This window comes from Schistocerca americana, chromosome 1 (genome assembly GCF_021461395.2).
Source record: "Schistocerca americana isolate TAMUIC-IGC-003095 chromosome 1, iqSchAmer2.1, whole genome shotgun sequence".
NCBI lineage: Eukaryota > Metazoa > Arthropoda > Insecta > Orthoptera > Acrididae > Schistocerca > Schistocerca americana.
In genome coordinates, this window is record NC_060119.1 from 208,196,687 (window position 1) to 208,223,916 (window position 27,230).

At 41.6% G+C, this 27,230-nt stretch overlaps 1 protein-coding gene across 1 annotated transcript in view; it reads right to left on the reverse strand.

The window, feature by feature from the left end:
• The window catches only part of LOC124619194 (protein unc-93 homolog A-like), a 271,654-nt gene that overhangs the window by 81,313 nt on the left and 163,111 nt on the right, over positions 1 to 27,230 (reverse strand). The window contains exon 3 of the mRNA XM_047145453.1: positions 6,178 to 6,379. Within this exon, the coding sequence (XP_047001409.1) occupies positions 6,178 to 6,379 (202 nt within the window). The remainder of the gene's footprint in view (positions 1 to 6,177; positions 6,380 to 27,230) is intronic.

Below are 27,230 nucleotides of genomic sequence, written 5' to 3' on the forward strand. Positions count from 1 at the left end.
GTGTATTTAAAGCTGCTCTCTTCCGGAATGGATGGTGGAACCTCTGGGCACTAAGATATAAACAGTGTGCGTCGGCTTGCGGTACACTGAGTAGCTGAGATGTCCATCCGACTTTCATTACACCGAAATATCTTCCCTCTTTCTCTGGCTCGGTGACGAACTGGATGTTTGGATACATACTGTTCATATGTTTATGGAAGTGCTCAAGAAATTTTACGCCGTGTGATCAGACATAACGATAAAACGAAGACGAACGAACGTGAACCAAATTTAATGCACGTTCCTCAAAATATTCCATAAAAAAGTCGACCATTGCTAGTGACAACGGAGAACACATATCCTATCCGTCCGTCATTTCATAAAATTTATCACCACACATGAAGTGGGAGGTTCAAAAATGTTCAAATGTGTGTGAAATCTTATGGGACTTAACTGCTAAGGTCATCAGTCCCTAAGCTTACACACTACTTAACCTAAATTATCCTAAGGACAAATACACACACCCATGGCCGAGGGAGGACTCGAACCTCCGCCGGGACAAGCTGCACAGTCCATGACTGCAGCGTTTTGGCCGAGCGGTTCTAGGCACTACAGTCTGGAACCGTGCGACCGCTGCGGTCGCACGTTCGAGTCCTGCCTCGGGCGTGGATGTGTGTGATTCCTTGGGTTGGTTAGGTTTAGTAGTTCTATGTTTTAGGGGACTGATGACCTCAGATGTTAAGTCCCATAGTGCTCAGAGCCATTTGAACCATTTGTGGAAGCTGAAGTGGGTGCAGAAGGAGTTATTGGCTGCATCAACGACCATCGCAAGTGGAAAAGCGCAAATGGCACCGAGTTTCTCCAAGTCTATCGACGCATCAGCTCTGTTGGCTCGGCAGGCCGGTGAGGGTGATGTCTGCTGATGGAGGCTCCCGAAGATTAAGATCCCTGAAGATCAGATAATTTCTGATCGAATTTTTATTAAAAGGAAACCTCTAATTGCCAGGTTTCGCGTCTTACTGCATCGAGATTAACTGAGTTTCAGATCTTGCGAACGCCAACTGGTAAAAATGCTCCTTAGAAAACGCTAGTTCCCTTCCCTAGGCTATCCTGTGGAGAGTTAACCAGTAACGTACATACTGCCATTTAAAACAGAAAATGTTATCTCTCTCTCTCCATCTCTCTCTGTGACCAATGGGACAGATCCTCATTGACACAGTCGAGCTTTTCTGTCTAACCTCTAATTTATCTATGTTAGTCAATCCCTGCAGTTCATATGCTGCGTAAACATTTGGTTTTTTAAAGTCAAAAGTCCAGTGGTGTCTCACACTTTCAAAGGCCCAAAACTGCGGGATCGCCTTCCATTTTCGAAATGGAAATCTTCATCTGTGGTGTCTAGTTCTTTCCAGAGAAAAACTCAGCTTTTTACTTCTGTGCACAATAGTACCTTCTGTTAAAAAGCGTTCCTCCTCCTTCCACTCCTGTGTTGTCATACGTTCGTTGGCAGGGGGCTTGTGCTTACGTTTGTCTACAATACTCCAGGCGCCCCATGTAGTATTACAAAAGGTTGTCCGGTGGCCTGCAAGCCACTGACCGGCGCGTGCTTCTGGGAAACCGCGTTAAAGAGTGGCGGCCTGCGAGACTCCGATGACAGACTAGGTACTGCTTTCAACGTCCTCTCATTTACATAAGGCATGCAAATCCTAATAAACGAGTAACGGAAGAGTAAAGTTACATTAGTGAATTATCGACAATCACTAGTACTATTAAGGTCACGTTCTTCAGCGTTGGTTAAATACGAGGGTCATTCCATAAGTCATGGTAGCTATGGTATATCTTGCGGTAAAGCGACAGCATGAGAATTCCACGATGTGCATTGAATCAGTACGGCAGTGTTTATCGTAATGCGTACATAAATAGGGTTCCAGTATAGGAGGTCATGCTAAAGGTTGAAATGAAACACATGCATTGGAGCCGGCCGGAGTGGTCGAGCGATTTTAGGCGCTACAGTCTGGAACCGCGCGACCGCTACTGTCGCAGGTTGGAATCCTGTCTCGGGCATGGATGTGTGTGATGTCCTTAGGTTAGTTAGTTTTAAGTAGTTCTAAGTTCTAGGGGACTGATGACCTTAGCAGTTAAGTCTCATAGTGCTCAGAGCCATTTTTTGAACATGCATTGGAACTGTGAAAATTTATTGTGCATAGGTAAAAATCGATCAAAAATGAATCATAATTAACTACTGAGCTTCAAAATAGTCCTAAAGTACATACATACAACATTACCAACGATGGGGAAGCCGCTGAATGCCACTGGCATTGCCATCAATATGTGCTAAATGTTGACGATAAGCCGTGAGGACATTCGCCGTGTTTACAAAGCTCTTGCCACGCAGTGGTGTCCTGAGTTATGGAATTAGCTCGAAGTTTCATGGACTGATGTCTGGTGAGTAGGGTGAGTGGGTGAATATCCATCTTGTAGCATGGACAGCCTTACAGTGAATGTTTCAGGGGCTGGTACCGAGCCATCCTCGCATGGAGATGAAATCCGTCTGATGATTTCGGTAATGTTTATTGCGGACTTTCGAATGAATTTGCTGCGATTACGGTATTGCCACACATTCGCAAAATACAGGCTAAAAAGTATTTAAACCGACAAACTCTGGGAGGTTGTAGGGGACACCAAAATAAATATTTTTCCCTAATGTCATTTTTTCCTATGAGGATTATATAAACCGGTGGAGGCCGTCTTACGCTCTTCAGTTGTTAGAGGCTGTATTACGATCTTCAGTTGTTAGAGGGCGTATTACGCTCTTCAGTTGTAGGCAACTGCCGTCCACCAGTGTAGTAGTGCATTGTCTCTGTTTACTAATGGAGCGATACACCTGGAGTGAGTACACTGATATGGTTGGTGCGTACTATGTAGCGCACCACAACGGACGAGCTGCACAGCGGATTTATCAACAACAATATCCTAATCGCCGTATCCCGCATCATACGACATATCCTGCTGTGTACCAATGTCTGCGTGAGACCGGGTCATTTAGCAGATTACCTGGACAGGGACGCCGTCGCACGGTACGAACGCTGCAATTTGAGGAAGCTGTCTTGCAACATGTGCAGCGGGATCCTTCAATCAGCACTCGTGCAGTTGCACGTAACATGGAGACGAATCAGACGAATGTAAGAACAGTCCTTCGGGAGCAATTGTTACGTCCATTTCACTTACAGCATGTCCACAACCTGGAACCAGTTGATTATCCACTCAGAGCACAGTTTTCGCAGTATTACCTGGAACAGTGTGAAATGCATCCTACATTTCCATCCTCTGTGTTGTTTGCCGATGAAGCAACGTTCGGGCATGAAGGAGTCTTCAAAATTCACAATTCGCATGTCTGGAGTGAGGATAACCCACATGCCACAGTTACTAGCCCTCATCAAGTGCGGTTCTTCGTTAATATGTGGGTCGGTGTTGTTGGGGACTGTTTTTAATTGGGCCGTATCTGCTACCTAGCCATTGCCGGCCGGAGTGGCCGAGCGGTTAAAGGCGCTACAGTCTGGAGCCGCACGGCCGCTACGGTCGCAGGTTCGAATCCTGCCTCGGGCATGGATGTGTGTGATGTCCTTAGGTTAGTTAGGTTTAAGTAGTTCTAAGTTCAAGGGGACTTGTGACCACAGCAGTTGAGTCCCATAGTGCTCAGAGCCATTTGAACCATTTGAACCTAGGCCATTAAATGGCAGGCACGATTACAGTTTTCTCGCCAGAGCATTGCCAGAATTGCTGGAAGACGTCCCGCTCCCTACAAGACAACGCATGTGGTTACAACATGACGGGGCGCCGGCACATTTCAGTGGTCGTGTGCGCCGATTCCTGGACCGACGGTTCCCAGGAACGTGGATTGGCAGAGATGGTCCTGTCCCATGGCCTGCTCGATCCCCAGACATGTCCCCTCTGGACTTTTTTGTGTGGGGAGAGATGCGTAACCTTGTTTACGCAACTCATGTTGCATCAGAAGAGGTTCTGGTTGCCCGGATAGTAGCAGCAGCAGGAACAATTCAGGATACTTCTGGGGTTTTTGCCCGTGTCAGACAGAACATGATCCGACGATGTAACCTTTGTTTACGTGTCAATGGAGCCATTTTTGAAAATCTACTGTAATTGAAATTGGGTTGTGTTAATGTGTTGTCTCTTGATCATAAAAAAATGGAAAAGTGTTTGTTGGTTTAATTAATTTGCTTTCAGAGAAATCTTCCTCTACCGGTTTAAATACTCCTCATAGGAAAGAATGACATTAGGGAAAAATGTTTGTTTTGATGACATCGGAAGTTCACTGAGGCTTTTTGCAGATGATGCTGTGGTATATCGAGAGGTTGTAACAATGGAAAATTGTACTGAAATGCAGGAGGATCTGCAGCGAATTGGCGCATGGTGCAGGGAATGGCAATTGAATCTCAATGTAGACAAGTGTAATGTGCTGCGAATACATAGAAAGAAAGATCCCTTATCATTTAGCTACAATATAGCAGGTCAGCAACTGGAAGCAGTTAATTCCATAAATTATCTGGGAGTAGGCATTAGGAGTGATTTAAAATGGAATGACCATATAAAATTAATCGTCAGTAAAGCAGATGCCAGACAGATTCATTGGAAGAATCCAAAGGAAATGCAATCCGAAAACAAAGGAAGTAGGTCACAGTACGCTTGTTCGCCTATTGCTTGAATACTGCTCAGCAGTGTGGGATCCGTACCAGATAGGGTTGATAGAAGAGATAGAGAAGATCCAACGGAGAGGAGCGCGCTTCGTTACAGGATCATTTAGTAATCGCGAAAGCGTTACGGAGATGATAGATAAACTCCAGTGGAAGACTCTGCAGGAGAGATGCTCAGTAGCTCGGTACGGACTTTTGTTGAAGTTTCGAAGAGTCGAGCAGTATATTCCTCCCACCTACGTATATCTCGCGAAGAGACCATGAGGATAAAATGAGAGAGATTAGAGCCCACACAGGGGCATACCGACAATCCTTCTTTCCACGAACAATACGAGACTGGAATAGAAGGGAGAACCGATAGAGGTACTCAAGGTACTCTCCGCCACACACCGTCAGGTGGCTTGCGGAGTATGGATGCAGATGTAGATGTAGATGTACAATCTCCCAGAATTTGTCTGTGTAAAGGGGGTAGGACGTGAAACGGGCCGACTTGGAGCAGTAGAGGTACCACAGGACATTTTAATTTACACTGTCTATACTTTTAAAAGTAAATTCATAAAAGTTTGTTAGCATGACCAGAAAGGATTCAGGATTCACACTCATAGCAGAGGAAGTTCAAAAACATAACAAAACAAATTTTTTTTTACATGTGAAATTTCATCATTTTTTCACTTGGTATTGGCTGCATTTGTAGCTGTCGGTACACTTTTCTTCATAAGTAAGAGAGATTCTTCGTTGAATTTTGCACAGCATAGAAACCATACAGGTGTATGAAACTCTATAATTTCCCAAATCTGTTAAAAACTGTGGTAAAAATTGAGATAATTAACTATAAAATTCGAGTTTTCTCTAAACACGAAGTTTAAAACGTAACAGCCCATTCATTTTTCCATAGATTAAATAAATTCTAGAGTTTCATACACCTGTAAGTATGGTTTGTAAGCTGTGCAAAATTCATCGAAGAATCTCTCTTGCTTATGAAGAAAAGTGTACCTATAGCGACAAATGCAGCCAATACCAAGTGAAAAAACGATGAAATTTCACATGTAAAAAATGTAATTTTTTTCGTGTTTTTGAACTTCCACTGCTATGAGTGTGAATCCTGAATCCTTCCTGGTCATGCTCACAAAGTTTTCTGAATTTATTTGTAAAATTATAGACAGTGCAAATTAAAATGTCCTGTGGTGCCTCTCCATCTCAATGTCGGCCTGTTTGACGTCCTACCCCCCTTAAATACATTTCACCCTGTATATCATAGTTGTCGTAATTTATGGAATGACCCTGCTATTACGATGAAATTTATCTTCCATTAAGATTTTACGAACGTTGCGTGACTGTTCCCGGGAAAAAATGTGTAACAAATTTCAAAAATCGCCCTTCACCCATCCCAAAAATACTCTTTCATCAGCCTACTGGCACCCCTTTGGAGTGAGAATTAAAGATGCACATCACGAGAAGAGAAGGTGTAGTGAGTGGGTGTCGGCAGCCTCACCTATCCAGAGGGGCGAGGAAGACGGCGACGGCTGTGGCGGCGGCGAGCATGCAGCCCAGGAAGACGCCGTTGAGCGTGTAGAGCTGCGACAGCGGCGGCCGCTGCAGGTTGGGGTTCGCGTCCGCGTCCGGCTCGCTGGGGCAGAAGGAGGCGCCGCACGACACGCCGGCCGCCACCTCCGCGTCGGCGCCCGCCGTCAGCACTGCAGGCACAGCACCACACAAACATTGGAAATTTGTGGTAAGTTACTATGGGACTAAACTGCTGAGATTATCGGTACCTACGCTTACTACTACTTAACCTTCACGCGGTGAAGTGACCGCCTTTTTGAAATTTCGCGCCATACTTAACTCCACAAAGGTAACGAGGCGGCGGGAGGGACATGTATTCTCTAGTTGCACCTTTTTCCGGCAGATGCTGCTCAAAGTTCGTCCAAGTCGCACCTCTCTGCCTCTCAGGACAAGTTCAAATAGGTCCGAACACGTTCGGCGGTCAGTTTACCGCCTTGCGAGCGCTTACGGCACTTACAAACACGGTCAGTTTACCGCCTTGTAAACGCTTACGGAACTTACAAAAACGGTCAGTTACCGCCTTGAGAGCGCTTACGAGACTTTGTTCTACTCGTCTACTTCGGAATGCAAGTATTTCTTTTTGTAATTCCCTTATAGTTCCTCAATTTTATAGATTCTTCCAATTCTCTAGTGAATGTGCATGTGCTCTAGAATTTCAACATCAAGAAGAACACAAAGGTGGCCTGCATGTATATTTTTCCGCTTACTTGACTTGGCAGGAATAAATTCGTTACGCATTTTTCAATATGAAAGGAAAAACGAGAAGACAATTCTTACTTGCGTTATCTTTGGAACTGATGGGCGAAAACCTGAAAGAAAGATATAAATTGAAGCATTTACCAAAAGATTTGTTAGTATTTTTGGAAAATTGCAGAGAGAGTGGCGTAGTTTACCCAGCTGTATCAACCCCTACAAGGAGGGGAATATGTTATTTGTGTGGCTCAAAAAAGAATGTAAAAGCAAAGCGAGAATGCGGTGAATGTGGAAGAAACGTCTGTCTACAAAATTCAACCACGACAGTTACGTGCAATAATTGTTGTCAGCCTCAAAACGAAAATGAAATGGATACAGACTGATCAGCATTTTTCATCTGACAGAAATGTTTGTGACGTTTTCAATCAAAAATTCTTTTTTTAAAGCAAAATTAGCTTTTCTTGCGACGAGTTAAGACAGTGAATAATTCTAGTCTTAAGTATTACATTATATAGTCCCAAAACATTACAATTAAAAAAATATTCTTATATTTCATTCGGGTATTTGGCTTCCTTTTTGTATTCCATTGTATATTTTATTGTTAAATAAATAATTTTGATTACAAATGTGTTTGCAATATTGTGTGAGATATCCTACGTCGATAAATTAAGGAAATATGACCTTTAAAAACGGAAAACCTCAAGAGATTGATGAAAGCTCTCGGGCGGTCGGCCGACCGCCCGCGAGAGCGCTCGCGTGACTATTTCTAGCGCGAGCGCATGAAGGTTAATCTAACTAACGCTTAAGGACAACACACATATCTAGTAACATCCACGAGATAAATTTTAGCTACAGTGCGACGTGAGGAAATTATGCCTCTAACAGTTATAAACATTATCTATCCGACATATGGCAAAACTGAAATAAAACGATGATAAATATTAATTATTTATATAATATTTTATGATGTAATTGGACATATCGATGTGTATCATACGAAGACAATGGTAATTGTAAATTCTTTTTATGATCTGCTTTTGTCATCCTTTGTTTTTACCTTTTTTGGTTGGCTTTTGTAGGTTGCGGACGCAGACGCATATCAAACTGAGGTCTGTTAATAATTTGTAATTATTTGTTAATTATTATTTGATAACAGAGTTCTTTATTATTACAGACATGCCAGCTTTCAAAAGTGAAAAATCAGGAGAATTTTAGCGGTGTGCTATTGTGAATTACAACACATCCCTGACGATTAAAGTTGCAATAATTCAATAACTTTAACAATTCAATTACATTTGCTTTATTATTTACATGTAAATACTAAATAATGGACATACCTGAGCCTTCGGACTTTATAATTTTATCATTCAACATGCTGAACAATATGAATGATAAGGTCTGCAGGTTTATTTGGATTCACACATATTCAAATGAGGCAGTCTCAAGAGAACTACAGTTCGAAATTACGATCCGAGGAAACAAATTAACGTATATTAGATTTCTGTTTTGACATTGGCACAGTTTTTGCATGTATAAATCACTGTTAAATGATCACACGTTTTCATTTCATAATGCAACCCATATTTGCATGGCATCTTATATAAGTAAGACATCTTTCCCAAATTTAAACCAATTTTATACAGGATGTACATGTTAGGCTTAGCTGGTGCTACCAGAAGCGGAGGAAATTGGCACTGGTTGAAAGATATTCATTTGTCTCCGAACGCTGCCAACGATAAGTTCCTTACTTCCTTGTAGATACGAAGCGCGAGCTACGCCTACTGCCGCTCCCGACAGCCACCACACGAATATTCCAAGTTAACATAGACAAGTAGCAGCCATACCTTGTCATCTATCGAAGGCGCAGGATTTTCAGATAGTAAGGAAAGTATTGAAACTGCTCTGAAAATTGGGAGATCTGTCTTCACTATCGGGAGATCGGAAGGAAGAAAGAAAAATCGGGAGTCTCCCGCTTAAATCGGGAGAGTTGGCACGTCTGTACTATAAATATGTGTGAATCATTATTTGTAACATTAATTCCTCTCCCAAAAAGCATTATCTGTGTTAATTATTTCTTTCCGCTGCAAGGAGCGCAGCCATTGATGATAGCGATTTGTATCGCATTTTTGTCTGTGTTTCTTACGAAAGTATCAAATGTTTGCGTGATAAAAATTAGTCTAAATAGTGCACAATATAAAAGTAAAGTTTAATAAACATTAATTCAAAGACTTATCCTGTTAAAAGGAAATTTGCCATAACAATAGAAAGTCTCTGTCAATTGTCTGCCGCTATGTTAACAATTATCTCAGCGGCAAATTCAAATTACACAACTCTGCAGACATAAATGCCGAAGGTAATAAAAATGTGTGAAAATAAATGTGCACCGGTGGTCTCGAACTCATTTTAATGAAAATAATTCGAATCAGATTGGTTATTTAAAAACAGCGCTCATAGCACGATCCATATAACAAACTTTTTCTTGCTGATGTATGGAGCCGAAATTAATTACGCACGAGTTGTGAAGAATATTGTTTCAGGTAACATACGTCAGTGGTGTGCGCGGCTGATATTCGGTGGTTTTAATGATCATTTTGCTGAAGATAACTGTTTCCATCATAATCAATAGTTGTATAGAATCTAGAATCTGTTGTATGAACTGTGATTTAGTGACACTTAGACAACTTACAGACAATACTTTAACACAACGTTAATTTGGAGTTCTTTAGCAACTTGACCAAATCTTTAGCCGGGAGAAAAAATTATTTAGTAATTACTCACTGTAATGAAATAAGATTATCATTTTCAGTTACAAATTAGTTAAATACCAAACCACTGAATAACACAGCTAACGCCACAGTCTGTGCCGGAGGGAGGACTCGAACCTCCGACGGGGTAAGCCGTGCGAACCATGACAAGGCGCCCGTAGACCACGCGGCTACCCCGCGCGGCACCACAACAATACATTCAGCTGCAGGCATCTAATGACTAGCTCTGCTGTCACTAACCGAACACCACACATCTGACAAGTACACCGGATGCAAATTACACACACCCAAGAGGCACCACGCCAATACCGTGATCCACCGTCACTATCTTTGATACTGGCCTGAGGATGGAAAAAACCGACCAGATAAAACCGATAGCGGTATTTTAGCACTCAGTAATGGTAGTTTTCGGTATTTGTTTGGTCTCGGTTAAAACATGTTTTTATTTTTTACTAACAACCGAGTAAAAAACCGAAATATCAATTAGCCATAACAGCAGTGTTAAAATTTTTCGCTTTTAAATAGACTTTTTCTTAAAAACAAGGAGCAATTTTTTAAACATAAAATTTGCATCAGTTTGATACATTGCGTTATTATAGCAAATAGGAAAAGCGATCAGTAATATTTTAATAGCAAGCGATCAGTGCTATTTTAATAACAATTAAATAACAATTTGAAATATTGCGTTATTACAGCAAATAGGAAAAGCGATCAGCGCTATTTTAATAGCAAGCGATCAGTGATATTTTAATATCAGTTAAAATAGTACTCATCGCTTTTCGTGTTTTCTATAAGAACGCAGTATTTCAAACCGATGCAAATTTTACTAATAATATTGTATGTTCGAAGAAATGTAAGACATTTCCCGAAGTGCAATGCCACGCGTCCTCACAAAGCATTCTTTTATCGAACTTCACTGTATTTCGCTCTGTGGGATTCAAACGTGTGTATTTTGTAATGGAAGCCATCAGATCTATATCCAGAAACGAGCAACAAACACATGGCGTGAAAATTGGTACGGCACTGCGGAGATGATAATGTCCTCATTGCCGTGTGTCGTAGCTTAGGGTAAGCTTCTGCCTGCAGGGTGCAAGACTCTCTCCAATCTAGTCTGTGTGAGAGTTTGTCGCTGTTGTCGCCGGGCATTCATTGCGTTGTAGAAGGGCACCAACCCCAGTTTGGAAATTACGAGTGATTCAGCAATGAAGTACAAAGCTTCATTTGCCTTAAAAGTTTGAAGATTATTCTGCTATTTCTACGAAATAATGAGAGTGGAACGGAATTACAGCAACAGTAATAAATTTAAAACTTAACAATTCATTCATAGTACACAGAAAAACAGAAAGTGGATGATCTACTTCCTGTGCTTACAGCATATGTCTTTATCTACTTGTAGCCTTTCCAAATGGACATATTAACACGAAAAACAGAGTTCTTCAACCTCAGGTTCCACCCTAGCGCTGACTATTCCCAATGCCAAAATCGTCGTATGATTCACAATTACAACATTTTTGAGCAGAGTTTCAAAAAATTTGGATCAGTGGGAAAATACTGGTGATTTTTTGTGGTATTCAACCACTTACCACTTTTCGAGAAAAGCAGCGAATTGTGGACGGACTAGTTTTTTTTTGTTTCATTTGGTATTTTGTTTCCATGTACCTTGAAACTGAGAGGCTCTAAATTTTTTAGTCTTTGTTCGATTACTACGTTTATTATAGCAAATGCGTATGAGGATTAAAAAAACCGAAAAATGGATATTTCATAAACCGGTTATTTTGAGCAGTTTAAGGTGACCACACAGTGGTTCAGGTGGAAAAAAATCGATTGTCGGTTTTCATCATATTTCGATAGATTAATGTTTTATTTAAGTACTCTGAAAAGGATTTTGCTGAAAAAAAATCTGTCAACTCTAAGCCATTGGAGATGCCATTATTAGCAAAATAGAATGTGTAGACCCTGTTCAAATACGTTTGGGAACAAGGCTGAGAAAACTAACTGTTGATATGAGAGGAAAAAAATCAGAAGATGGAAAATTGTTGACCGGACAGGGTTGGTTAACTAAAACTGAAATAGAAAACTTGCAGGCATACTATGGGCAGACAATTAGGAGAAATAAAGAAAATCTGGAGGCAATGCAGAGAGACGTTTGGGACATATTCCTTCATAAGTCCTCTACTGATGATAAGCCATGTCATGGATTGTGTCCATCAGGAGAAAATTCGCGGTGCAAATAGAATAGGGCTCAGGCAATTGGAGAATCTTATTCTCACCACCATTCTCTTCCTGCTGCTGATATTATAGCAATTAAACCAATTTTCAGAGACTTGGCTCATCCTGACCTTCTAAGAAAATGTCTGCATGGGCAGACACAGAACCCAAATGAATGTTTCAACAGCATAATTTGGAACTGCCTTCCTAAAACTGTATTTGTAGGCATGCACACAATGAAATTAGGAGTTCATGATGCTGTTATTACATTCAATTGTGGTAATATTGGAAAGTGTTGGGCACTGAAAAAGCTGCAAATTAATCCTGGTGAAAATATGATCACTGGGCTGCAGCATTGTGATAAAATGAGGATAGCTGATGCAGACAGGTCTGCATCTAATATGGCCAAGAAAGCAAGACAAACATACAGGAAGGTGAAAAAGAAGCTGGAAGACATGCTAGAGGACAAAGAAGGGCCATCATATGCAGCAGGACAGTTTTAATTAACGGTAGGTAACAAATTTCAAAAGATTTTTGTTTAAAGTCAATTTCCCGCAAATAAAAATTTTCAGTACATATGCCCCATTATGTCAGAAACTATCATAGATAAATGAATGAAATGTTCAGATACTCTGCATAACATAAGAAGCCACCTCTGGTACTACAGTCATTAATATTTCCCCACTAGGAAGTTCACAAAAAAAAAATTTCTGCAGAAAAAACTTAATATTTTTTGTTAATAAATTTAAAAAAGTATTTCTTAAAAACTATAAAATTGATGAAGTAGATTTTAGTACAGTTGTCTCTACTAACATCATGTAATATACTGTAAAATATTAAGGTCCTGCATCAAGTAGTTTTTTTCAGAAATGGGTCAAATACTTGCCTAAAATAACATGGGTTAGATAGGCAGGATGTGGTCCTCTTAAACATTCATGTTAAACTAGTGTTCAAAAAATGATGTAACCGGAAACCGACTGTTTCAGCGATAACTCGCCGAGGAACAAAGTCCATGATTTCTTCAGAGCTGCCGTGTCCAGCTGGAATCACTCATTGATGATTCCATCCCGTAGAGTTACCAAATTGGGCGGATGTTTATTTCTACTCGTATTCACCTACTTCTCCAAACGGTTCAAAACATTTTCTGAGGAATAAGGATCACGCAATTTAATGGGCACTTGAGGTGCGATACGGTGCTTAAGAGTTCGTCAAATCTGGAATGTACGCGTGGACCCCGCGAGCGCATCTTGTTAGACAGGGGTGTCCACAGCATACTCCTCATGAAGAACACACGGGTTGGACAAAAATTTGGAAACACCAAAAACACAACACATTCCATGCTTAATACGGTATAGGAAACCCAGTGACTTTCAAAACAGCTTAGATTTGTCCCAGCAATGATAAATAAAGGTCCCACATGGTTTTCAAGGGACTATTATTTTATTCTTCCAACAAAATGGTGGCAAGTTCAGGAAACGATGACGGAGGGGGGTAGCGATCGCGCACCCTTCTCTTCAAATCAGACCACAAAGGCTGAGTAATATTGAGATCTGGTGACTGTGATGGGCAGGAGATGCGACAATTCACCCCCGTGCTCACAAAACCAGTCCTGGAGCATGCGAGCTGCGTGAATAGGGCCCTGTCACCAGAGAACACAGCTTCACTATTGGAGAACAAACATCGTGCCATAGGATGAACCATTGGCAGTAATGCAACCTTTCAGAGTAACCATGGGGCCCACGGAACACCACGATTTGACTGCACAAATCATCACCCAACCTCTCATGTTCCACACTTGGGACATAAACTCGGCCAGAAGTCAGAAACACTGTGCAACAAGACTCATCCGAGCAAGTCACTTTCTTCCGTTGATCCATAATCTATTTTGGCTTTGGCGCCATGTTTTTTCGTTATGGGCACTTGCATCACTGATAAATGGCTTTGTAATTTTAGCTCAAGCTGCAATTCCCTGCTTATGGCGATCCTTTAGCGTTGTTTCGGTGCTGACAGTGTTCGCTAGTGCGACGTTCAGTTCTGCAGTGACTTTCGCAACTGGCGTATTATTCCTCGTCTGAATCCTCTTCAATGACTGTCCATCACGATCACACAACACACACGTTCATCCGCATTGCGACTTAGCGGATGAAGGTTTTTCGCTGTCTTTGCATGCGGTGTAAATCTTCGACTGGTGCCTTTTGAAACACCTAGCACTTCGGCTACTTTGATAACGGAACCGCCCATCATACGAGCGCCAATAATTCGCCCACGTCGGAATTCACTTAACTCCGATATAATGCACTCACAACTACAAAGAACGCTGTTTGCAGGCTTGATTAGCACCTGCATTTATGTTGGGGTGTGCATTTCTCTTGCTGTTTCAAAAATGTGTGTGAAATCTTATGGGACTTAACTGCTAAGGTCATCAGTCCCTAAGCTTACACCCTACTTAACCTACATTAGCCTAGGGACAAACACACACACCCAGGCCCGAGGGAGGACTCGAACCTCCGCCGGGACCAGCCGCACAGTCCATGACTGCAGCGCCTGAGACCGCTCGGCTAATCCCGCGCGGCTCTTGCTGTTTCCGTGAACAGAGGCTATCTGGGAACGTATAATGTGGTACGTCGAATCGCAATTTCTCATATTTCCAAATCAGACAAGGAGGAGGAGGTTGGTGTTTAACGTCCCGTCGAAAACAAGGTCACCGGAGACGGAGCGAAAGCTCGGATTAGGGAAGGATGGGGAAGGAAACCATCCTGGCATTTGCCTGAAACGATTTAGGGAAATCACGGAAAACCTTAATCTGGATGGCCGGACGCGTGTTTGAAACATCGTCCTCCCGAATGCAAGTGCAGTGTGTTCACCACTGCGCCACCTCGCTCGGTAATTAGACAAGGCGTCGAGTGCGCAGCCAGTGCAATAAGGCGTTCAACAAGCGGCTTGTGCAGTGTGTAGTTCAAGCCGAGGGGTTTATGTGACATTTTGGGGATAATGGGCCCACTCTTTCTGAATACCGTAGACATGAGCTAGGATCTTTATTTCAATAACCTGGGAGACCGTTTGTTGCCTTGTCACCTCCAGGCGTTCGAGAAATGGTTCAAATAGCTCTGAGCACTATGGAACTTAACATCTGAGGTCATCAGTCCCATAGAACTTAGAACTACTTAAACCTAACTGACCTAAGGACATCACACACATCCATGCCCGAGGCAAGGTTCGAACCTGCGACCGTAGCAGTTCGGACTGAAGCGCCTAGAACCGCTCGGCCACCGGGGCCGGCCAGACGGAGAAGGCATTAAGAGCCTCTTTCATGTGCACTTGCTCAATAAAGGCGGTGCCAATTCACATAAGTCAACTTTTGCAGAAGATCTCAAAATCGACAAACACATTTTTCCTCCTCCATCCATCCTTAACACGGAAATTTTGCGTATAGCTGACGAGGGCTACAAAATGAGCCTTTAGTGAGAATCTGAAACATATAAACACTCCCACCTACATTCAAAAGAGTTCTTGAATGACCAGCTTACATTAAAAAACGGTGCATCGTACTCATACCGTCAAGTCCAACATCGGGACATAGGATGTTCAGCTGTAGCCATGGCCAGCAAGTTCCCGAGATCTCACGCCCACTGAAAACATTCGGTTATATGTTGCTGAGAGACTGGCTTCTCAATATTCGCGAGCCACAGCGGTTCATAAACGCTGGTATTCAAATTTAATAATGTACGAGGTGCGGCTATAAAATAACGGGACTAAGGCTGTCACAGCGTAGTTACGCAAGCGCCAAAGATGAACTACTGTAACTGTGAGGTGTTAAGCCTTCTCAGTCGAATGCGGCAACTCTGGTGTCTAGACAAATCAGCGTGACCGTGGCCTTCGTTTGCGTAAGAGCTGTTATTTTGTCTTGCAGGAAAAATAAGTGTAATAATAGACCAACGAACTGCCCTGAAGCTCCACATGAAACTTCAAAAAACTGCTACCGAAATTTATCTGTTACTAAGAGAAATATATGGCGAAGACTTTTTATCACTCACGCGAGTTTATGAGTGGTTCAAGCGCTTCCAGGACAGCCAGGAAGATATTGTAGACGCCCTCCAACATGAAAAATAGAAAGAAGGTAATTTTATTCGATCTGACCATCGATTGAGTTTTCGATAGATTGCTGAAACTGTAGGAATCGACAAAGAATGCGTATGGCAAATTTTACATAACCAATTTAGCAAGAGAAAAATGTGTGCGAAACTCGTGCCGAAAATTCTCAGGATCAAACAAAAGGAAGCTTGAAACTTCCTGGCAGATTAAAACTGTGTGCCCGACCGAGACTCGAACTCGGGACCTTTGCCTTTCGCGGGCAAGTGCTCTACCAACTGAGCTACCGAAGCACGACTCACGGCCGGTACTCACAGGTAGGTAGGAGACGAGGTACTGGCAGAAGTAAAGCTGTGAGTACCGGGCGTGAGTCGTGCTTCGGTAGCTCAGTTGGTAGAGCACTTGCCCGCGAAAGGCAAAGGTCCCGAGTTCGAGTCTCGGTCGGGCACACAGTTTTAATCTGCCAGGAAGTTTCATCTCGGTCGGGCACACAGTTTTAATCTGCCAGAAGTTTCATATCAGCACACACTCCGCTGCAGAGTGAAAATCTCATTCTGTAAAGGAAGCTTGTGAAAACCTTTATTTGTACCAACACTTTGAATGCCGTACCATTGAAAATGATACAGTTTTCTTGGAAAACGTCTGACGAATCTTGGTTTTTCATTTATTATTCGGAAATCAAGCGGCAGTTCATACATTGAAGGGGTCCAACTTCACCTAGAGCGAAAAAATTAGCAAACGAAAATTGGAATTGCGTATCTTCATCGTGTTTGTGAAGTTCAAACATTAGTCACTATTACCACCTTGGCGTTCTTGCTCAACTCTGTGAGAAAATAAGAAAAAAACCATCCTAGTTGTGGAAGAACAAGTGATGCGTTTTTGCATCAAGACAACGCACCGGCTCGTACCGCATTGTCTGAGGTTGCTAGCGGTGCATCCCTAAAGCAACAAGATATCAGTCCGTTGGAGCAGTGAAAGAAAAGCGGCAAGCATTGTCAAGGCGTTCTCAGAGGAAGACTTCCAGCACTGGCTCCATCAATGGAAAACTCGTATGGGGCGTTTTAGGCATAGATGAGAGGATTATATTGAGAATAACAATAACTAACTATATGTTCGGTTGGTCAATAAGTTCGTAGCGGTTTTCCTTAAATTTAATAAACACAAAAAATACACCCAACAGAAACCTTAGTCATCGATAATACATTCTCCGTCTCTATCTAAAACAGTCTAACAACGCTGGCGAAACTTCTCAATTCCGCGACTGCAGAAATTTTCATTCAGAACGGAAGTTCCTTGAACGTTGTTCGACAGAGAGCGGAAAAGCTGAAAATACGAGGGCGCAAGATCTGGTGAATAAGATGGGTGCAAATCACTTCCCATTCCAACTCCTGTCTAGTGTTTTCTGTTAGCCTAGCAGAATGCGCGCGGTCGTTATCATGGAGTAGCATCACTTCACGCAGTTTTTCTGATCATTATTCTTGGACTGCGTCTGCAAGACGTTTCAGTTGCTGACAATAAATGTCAGCAGTGATTGTAACATCTCGGGGAAGCGATTTGTTGTACACCATACCGTCGCTGTTCCACCAGATACGTAACATTATCTTCTGTGGATGGCCTTTATACTGGGAGCTGCTGCTTTGTGGGGCTCAACCATTCTTATGTTAGCATGAAGACACCATTTTTCGTCACCAGTAACGGCACAAGGTAGGAATGGTCGATGTTGTTCAAGAGCCAATTGATTACAAGCAAGCTGGGGGCACATATGGCCACACGATGATTTTTGTGATTTTGGTTTACAGCATGCGGTATCCATACACCCGATTTTCGAACCTTCCCCACTGCATGCAAATGTCTACGTCTACGTATATACTCCGCTGGCCACCAAGCGGTGTGTGGCGGAGGGCACTATTCGCGCCAAAGTCATATTTGCCCCCCCCCCCCCTCTCTCTCTCTGATCCACTCGCGGATCGCGCGAGGGGAAAACGACTGTCTGAACGTCTCAGTATGAGCTCTTATTTCCCTTATTTTTGAATGGTGATCATTGCGCGATATGAAAGTTGGTGGTAATAATATATTCTCTACATCCTCGGCGAATATCGGATGTTGGAATTTAGTGAGCAGCCCCTTCCGTTTAGCGCGTCGTCTATCTGCACGTGTGTCCCACTTCAAACTTTCTATGGGATTTGTAACGCTCTCGCGATGGCTAAATGTACCAGTCACGATTTTGCCGCTCTTATTTGGACCTTCTCAATCTCTTGAATCAGGCCCAACTGGTAATGGTCCAATGCAGACGAACAATACTCTAAGACTGGACAAACTAACGTTCTGTGAGCAATTTCCTTTGTTGAAGGACTGCATCGCTTCAGGATTCTACCAATAAACCGCAATCTAGAACTCGCCTTACCCGTTACTTCTGTAATCTGATCGTTCCATTTGAGATCATTTCGAAAAGTCACACACAGATACTTGACGGATGTTACCGCTTCCAAAGATTGGGCATTTATTTTGTACTCGTACGTTAATGGAGATTTTCGCTTTGTTATACGCAGTAGGTTACACTTGCTAATATTGAGAGAAAAATGCCAGTCATTACACCACGCATTTATTTTCCGGAAATCCTCATTGATTTGTGCACAACTTTCGTGTGATATTACTTTCCTGTAGAGTACAGCATCATCGGGAAACACTCTAATGCCGCTGTCAGTACCATCAACCAAATCGTTTAAGTAAATCGTAAAAAGCAGCGGATCTATTACGCTGTCGCACGATGGTGGAATGATGACTGTTCATCACATTTGCCAGTTCAGGAGTACAATGACGTGGATCACTGTTTAAACGATCTTCATCAAACTCAGGTCTTCCTGAATATCACTATTGTCAAAACGATTCTTCTTAAAACGATAAAACCATTTTCTTGCCGTCCTCTGTCCAATAGTATAATGACGCAAATGCTTCTTGCTGCCTCCGCTGCTGTCACCTTTCATTGAACTCAGAAGAATATGTCGGAAATAAACAGCTGTTTACACGTACTTTATGGTTCAAAAATGGTTGAAATGGCTCTGAGCACTATGGGACTCAACTTCTGAGGTCATCAGTCCCCTAGAACTTAGAACTACTTAAACCTAACTAACCTAAGGACATCACACAGATCCATGCCCGAGGTAGGATTCGAACCTGCGCCTAGAACCTCTCGGCCACACCGGCCGGCCACGTACTTTGTGCTCGCCGCCATATTGCTATTCTAAACTGCTGCCACAGTGACACCAATGATCCTGTATACGTTATTGCGAGTCTATTAATGTAAGTCAATGGTTTACACCGCAGTCTTTGCTAGTCAGTGATGTTGGTTGCGTTTCATTGCTATTATAATTTTATTATAGTTTGTATCTATGACTATCTTTGGTTTTCTGTTTATTCTGATTTTTACCCGTTCTCGTTTTCCAAAATGGCACCCCATTTTCTAGCGTCCAAAGCTCCACTCACTATCTCTAAATAAAAAAAATAACGATACGCATACTTAAAAAGCTGCAATGAACACCAATGAAAACCGACAATCGATAAATAAACCCCCAGCAACTGGAATACCAACAAGAACGCTACGAACTTATGCACCACCCTAATATGCCTAATATGTTAGGGAAATAAAATGTTTTACAGCAACAGTCGCATTGTTTTATAGCCACACCTCGTACATTTGTGCTTTAGTGTCCACGCACAATAAGTAACACTCCGTTGTTTGGTTTCCTTCCTGGTGTTGCAATTTTAACGACCAGCGGTGTACTTTCCTTACCCGCGCAACGCAACACGGAGAACGGTATGCAGTTGGCCCACGGCTGGGAGAGTCGGGAGCTCTGTGACTTCGCAGCAAGACCGCACTGCTTTCCACCGCAGCAGAACGCGGTGTGACCGAATGCCAGGGAAAGGGACCAACTGCGCTCTCGCAACTGTCTTTGATGTCCGGCATTACCGTTCACGTAGTCCAAAATGACATTTGAGGCGCTCATTACCTGCTGCTCAGTAAGGTACCTGCAGCCGCGGTGGACTCGCATTTGAGAGAGCGCAGTTCTAATCCGTGGATGGACTGATTTGCGCATTGTGTAGTCGCAAAAATCTCAAGGATGCCTTTCAAAACTACGTGCACTGATGGTTGTCGTATATCTCGTAGGGGGGAACATACTTATTTCTACTCAGACATCCATAAGATTCTTGCCTTTTGAAAGACTAGCGAGTCCTGCAGTGCTTAGCAGTTACTAAGCACGTACGGGAATTAGGTATACGTCTTGGTGACCTCCTACTTCCTCTCTTTGTTCATCTCCTCCCCTCATGTCTCCCTCCTCTTCCTCCTCCCTTCTCTCCCTGTACACGTCCACCTTCCCCCTCTCTACGTCCGCAACTCTTCACTACTCATTGCACATTTCCTCTTGCCCATTCTCGCTGACCTTTATCCTTGGTTACTGTTATTGCCAACGAAATCTTGACTGGGAATTGAAGTCGCTTAAAATAAATCGGTTGGGATCGCTAGTATATGGCAGACATCTCCTCCTGCTGCATCTGTGGCGATGGTAACTTCAAAGACAGTGCTTCGCATAGTTTTAATCTGCAAACGGGTAGCATTCCGAAGTTTCTAACGATTCAGATTCTGTAATGTTATTCTAACCATAAGCGGATGAGCCGTAGCCGGCCGCGGTGGCCGAGCGGTTCTAGGCACTTCAGTCCGGAACCGCGCGACTGCTACGGTCGCAGGTTCGAATCCTGCCTCGGGCATGGATGTGTATGATGTCCTTAGGTTAGTTAGGTTTAAGCAGTTATAAGTTCTAGGGGACTGATGACCTCAGATGTTAAGTCCCGTAGTGCTCAGAGCCATTTGAACCACTTGGATGAGCCGTAAATACAATTTCCTTGTATTGTGTTAAACCTGAGTGCGAGTGAGATAACAAAATGGCACCGAATTTTGTTTTAAATTGTTATTATATAAGGAGAAAGAGTGTATATGGTACAGACAATTTGGCTAATGGTTTAAATGCCCTGCTGCCGGAATTAAAACATACTGCGAGAAAGAAAACGAAATTGTACATTTTCACAATTAACGTAACGTTAAAAACAATCACTGAAGAATTGAAGTGTTGCACATCTTCGTTTCTGACTCTCTCTTTCTCCCACATTTTGTACCTGGCATATTGTGTACAAATTACTTTTGTTTCATGTTTCATGTATCAACTAGTCAGTTGTAATAAAGTGTGTTATCTCTATATTAATGAGTACTTGTTGTACTTATTGTGGATCGACATCTCCCACAGACATTTGAAGTTTAGTCCTTTACTCATAGGACAAAATGGTGTGCTATTTGGTACGAATGTTTTCATATTTCTCGGATCGTTGCAGTGTAGAAGGAAAATTCTTTGGTGAGTTTCAGTACCAACTGGTTATTGTAAAAAACATATTGGGTTACAGCATTCCACTGAAATTGCAACAAAATAAGCGACTGAATTGCCCAATCTCTTTACTGTTTTTCTTCTTAAGAGAAGCATCACCAGAGGCGAGTTTTGATTAAAAACCTACATTTTTCTAGTTGTCATATTAAAATTTACTTCTTTTGTCAAAACACAGAGGATTTACACAGCTCTCACTAACATGCTAGTGCAGTTGTAATTGCGACAGAGTCCTAAAGCAGTAGTTTATTGAGGAACTGAGTCCGCGTAGTTTCTTCAATTACGTTATTGCAAAGCCACCACTAACGCTCCTTTCACCATCTGTTGATAGCTCTAAAAAAATTACATTATTCCATTGTGAAAGCCTGTAGTTAGTTGTGTATTGCTGTAGAATAGAAAGCTCTGCATGTTAACCGTATGGCAAAATACAGCTTCACGTGCCGTAATTTGCCAAAAACTTGTTTTGATATATTGAATTGTTTGTGAGATACAATGAATGTTATGAATATTACATTCTCACTATATTGTTAGGGCATGCGAGCACAAGTGTTACATAAAATCGATTTTCTCGATGTTGAAGGTATAGTTAGATCTCATCCCAAGTTTAAAGAACAATTCAGTATGTTAGCTAAATTTCGTACACAGAAACATATGATCTGACATGCAACAAACGCAAAATCAAAGCTACCCCCATTAGTCATAGTAAAATTTTCGAATTTCGCGCAGTGTTTAACTTCAATGCGAAAATCACAAGAACTATGATTATTTTAAAAAAATGGTGGACACTTCACCTTGAAACTGACACCTAAAGCTACAGGACGCAAAAGAATCGATTTTTTTTCACCAAAACATTTCCTTAAAATCATGTGAACAATAGTACAAAGCTAATAGAGTGCACACGAGATTTTACTCGTAATGGGACCGTTGAACCTTGACTAGCAGGCTTACCAGTGTTCTCTGCCACAGTCAGTAATAACGGTGTTGGAGAGTGTGGCGAGTTGGCACTCAGACTGTCGGCTTTCTTTGTGTTTCCACACTAAGTTGCTAGCCAGGCTGTTGCCTGCTCTTTCTACTATAAGTACCTGATCTTCTTCATTAAAATCGCTGCACTAAGTCCCTATGTTCTGTGTCCCATGGCTAAGCCTGGCATAAGGTTTCATGGTGCTTGTGACCTAGTATTCCACATCTAGCTTTTCCTTTAGCATTAGGCTTACGCCCCTTCCATGGCTGCTAGCTGACAGCAGGACCCTTTTGTCTCTACTTGACCTTTCTTCAGATCTAGGCCTCAAGTTGTTCCCATGAGTCTGATGCGCAATACTCAAAAACTGCTTTAGCCTCTTCATCTGTTTCAGGAAACAATTCGAACTTATTTATTCTGAAATGTGATTTCTGAGGTTTTCTACTTTTGTTTATTGGTCGTTGCCTTTTTCCAGTACCCATTAGCTCTTTTCCCCGTCAATATATCTACTTCAAAATACGCCATTTCTAATTCTGCCTGAAGGGTATAAATCTTTCCACGCAGTTCCAAGATTCTCTTGACTCGACTACATAACTCACAACTCCAGATATGTGCATATTTGCATTACTAAAATCAAGCCGGTTTATTGACTCAGTTTACGTGATGTGGCTGTTTGATTCTGCACAAAATGAAATGATCGTGTGGCACTGATGGCTGAGGCACACCACTTATGATAGTTCGGCTCTGAGTTGCAAGTCTTTTCAGGTGATTCCAATTGGGCGGCTTGCATGCCAATAATGATGAAATGATGATGAGGACAACAGCCCATCCCTTAGTGGAGAAAACTATTCACGCAGCCAAAAATCTAACTCGGGCCCACTGCATGCAAGTCAGGTGAGATAACCGCTCAGATAAGAACATGGGCCTTTCTGTAAATCTGAGAGCAACATGTCGTCCTGTTGGGCGCTAATCGCGAGGAGCCGTTAACATCCTGCATGTTGTTTTGTATTGCGCTCCCGAACACATTGATTGATTATTCGCATGAGAATCGATCAATGCGTAGACGCATCTGTTTGTTACGCGAGGTATAACACAATCTTCCACCAGCAACCAACATTTCAATTTGGTTGCTGAATGATAAACCCGTTTTGTAACGTTTCATTACACATAGAATATAAATGGCGTGATTCCTATCTACTTTGTGCGACAGTGCGGATATATTAATCACGTGCACAGCCCAGCATGTTGTGCACTCCTCGCCAATTTAACGTTTGTTGCACCATAGTTTCAAAACATTGCAGTTTTAATGGCCAGAACCGTATATTCTGAAATAGACGCTAACTACCGTTAAAACATAAATGTTACTACTATTAAGTGTCTGTTACTGAATATACTTAACTGTGTAACTTCGTTATTCGTTAACTATAAAGCATCAGAAGTTCATAGTTTGCTGAACCTGTGTTCCACTGAGTATGTGTGGGGCATAATAGGACTGAATTTGGTCCAGTATGAAATACCAGCAACAACAATCTGTCAATTGGTGTATGAAATCATTGTCATAATTTACAATGAACGACCTATACGTACGGGATGTATAGAGAAAGACCGACAACAGTTTGTATGTTGTGAGGGATAGCAAACTGAACATTCTTCAAGAAGTAACCCAGTCCGTTAATGCATCGTTTAGGCCCTGTGGAACGTAAAAGTTTAGAGAAATTATTCACACTTTTTTAATTAATATGGTGCCCTAATCTGTAATGACATATTTAGTCATCAGTGTAAAGTGATGCACATACTGTGCCTAATAGACTTCCTGTATATCGTAAAGCTCTGCTCTCATAATTAGGTAGTCATGTTGTGTACTCGTTGTGGTCTGCGTTACGCAGTACGTAAGTATCGAAATAAACGATGTACTAATTTCATACAGGAAAGTTGGCGCAACGACAGAGTTGTTGCACGATAGCGAGAGGAAAGATTTTCCAACACAAATACTCTGCATTATTTGTCGTTCGGAACAATTGAATGAAGACAAGGAAAGACTTAAAATTCTTTATTTTTGTGGCCATGGTGTCCGAACTTGGTTTATAATTCTTGAGGGTATTTTTGTTCTATCGTTCCAATTACAAAAAAGCGTGATTTATTTCACCAGACGCGTTCCGCTTTATTGAAGTAAAGCATCATCAGTGGTCTGTAATTAAGTTATTTACATGTTGATTTGCTTTTAGATCGAAAAACAGTTAGTTAAGGATAAGATGATTTGTACTATGGTGATTTTCGGTTGATTTCTCTCTTACATCGGGAAATGCCGTCTGCTATCACATCGTTGTTTTTCTGGGTTATTCACTGATAATTACACCAAAATTATAATAATAATAATAATTATTATAAGACCAAAATTATCAGATTATCAGTGTCCAACGCAGAAAAACAACGATGTGGAAGCAGACAGCATTTCCCGATGTAAGCGAGACATCAACTGAAAATCACCGTAAATACAAATCAACTTATTCTTAACGACCTGTTTTCGATCTAAAAGCAAATAAAAATGTAAATAACTTAATTACAGACCACTGTTGATGCTTTACCTCAATAAAGCGAAACGCATCTGGTGGAAAAATCAGGCATTTTTGTAGTTACAGTAACAGAACAAAAATACTCTCAAGAGAGACTTGAAAGTGGCAAGAAATTACCGTATTTTCCGCATGGAGTGTTTCAAAACTATAGAGCGTTGTTGTTATTATTGTGGTCTTCTGTACGAGGACTCGTTTCATGCGTCTTTCCCTGTGTACGCCTCAACATCTCTACATAACTATAGCAATCAACACCCTTTCCGACCTGTTTACAACATTCAGGCTTTGATCTTCCACTGCAGTTTTTCCTATGCCTTCAGAAAAAGACATCCTAACATTTAAATTCATAATGCCACTCTATTTCAGAAATGCTTTTCTTGCTATTGGCAGTCGGCATTTTATACCGTCTCTACTTCGGATATCAGTTATTTCGCCGCCCAAGTAACAAAAATCATCAATTACTTTTAGTGACTCTTTTCGTAATCAGATTCCGTCAGCATCGCTATTCCGTTACCCGTGTTTTACTTTAGTTGATGTTCATCATACAATGTCTCTTCAGGACGCTATCCATTTCATTTAAGTCCTCTTCAACGTGTTTATCCGTCTCAGAAACTTCAATTTCTTTTCCCAAAATTTCCTTGATTTCCTTCGCAGCGTGTTCATTGCACAAACTGAATAACATAATGGAATGGCTTCAACCCTCTCTCACTCCCTTCTCAGCTACTTCTTCCCTGCAGTCCGGTTTTTGTACAAATTGTAACTTACCGCTCCCCTTATTTTACCCCTGTTACCTTCAAAATTTTAGGAATGTGATCCATTCAACATTGTCAAAAGCCTCCTCTAAATCTACCAACGCTATAAACTTAGGTTTGTCTTTCTTCAACCTGTCTTCTAGGATGAGTCTTAGAGTCATTATTGCCCCGCATGTTTATTTATCTCTGCGGAAACAGTTTTCTGTAAATAAATCAGGCCAAACATCTAGTAATAATGACTTATTAAACTGATGATTCGGCAGTATTCACACCTGTCTACAGCTGCCTTCACTGGAAGTGGAATTATTATCTTCTTCCTGAAATCTGAAGGTATTTCGTCTGTCTGACACATCTTGAACACCAGGTGGAATAAATTCGCAATGGCCGGCTCTCCGAAGGCTCGCATAATTCTGAAGGATTGTCGACTGCTCTAGGGGCCTTGTTTCCAGTTAGTTACTTTATTGCTCTATCATATTCTTCCAACAGTATCATACCTCCCATCTCACCTTCACTTATTTCCTCTTCTGTATTTATACCATTATGCTCAAGTTTGTTTCCCTTGTATAGACCATGTATATAGTCCTTTCTCCTTTCAGCGTTCCCATCTTTGTTTAATACTAGTTTGCTATTTGAGCTATTGATACTTATACAGCAGCTTCTCTTTATTCCAGAGTTTTTTTTTTTAATTTTCCTATAGGCGATATCTATCTTTCCCTGGTTAACCATGCTTCTACAGCATTGCATTTATTCTCTGTCCATTTGTGCTTAGCCATTTTGTACTTTGTCAAGCTCACTTTTTAGGCGGCTGTATTTCCTTTCGCTTCCTTAATTTGCTACATGTTTATAGTTTTTCCTTTTCTCAGTTAAATTCAGTATCCCTGTTTCAATTCACCATTGTCTAATGCTCTCTCTGAAACTCTCAAAAAACTCTCGTTCTTTCAACTTATCCAGGTCTCATCTTAATTTCCTACCTTTTTGCAATTTATTCAGTTTTAATCTGCAGTTCATAACCAAAGAAATTACTGTCGGAGTCTACATCTGCCCTGGAACTATCTTGCAATGTAAATCTCGTTTAGAAATCTCTGTCTTACCATAATATAAGCAGTACGAAAGCTTCCAGTGTGCCCAGGTCCCTTCCATGTACACATCCGTCTTTAATGATTCGTAAACCAATTTTTGGCGATGATTAAACTATGCTCTATGCGGCTTCCTCTTTCATTCCTTTCGCCCCAGTCCATATTCACCTACTGCTTTTCCATTTCCTGCCACCGAATTCTAGTCTCCCATCGTTGTTAACTATCTGAATAATTCACTTTATCTAATTATACATTCTTTCAGTCTCTTCTTCATTTGCGGATTTCATTTACATATTAACTTGTACTATTGTGTTAAGTTTTGGTTTCGTTTCTATATTGGCTACGATAATGCGATTAATGTGCTGCTCGTTGTAGCTTTCCTGCATTACTTTTTTCTGATTCATTCTTAGACCTACTCCTGCATATTCGATTTTGTTTTTAT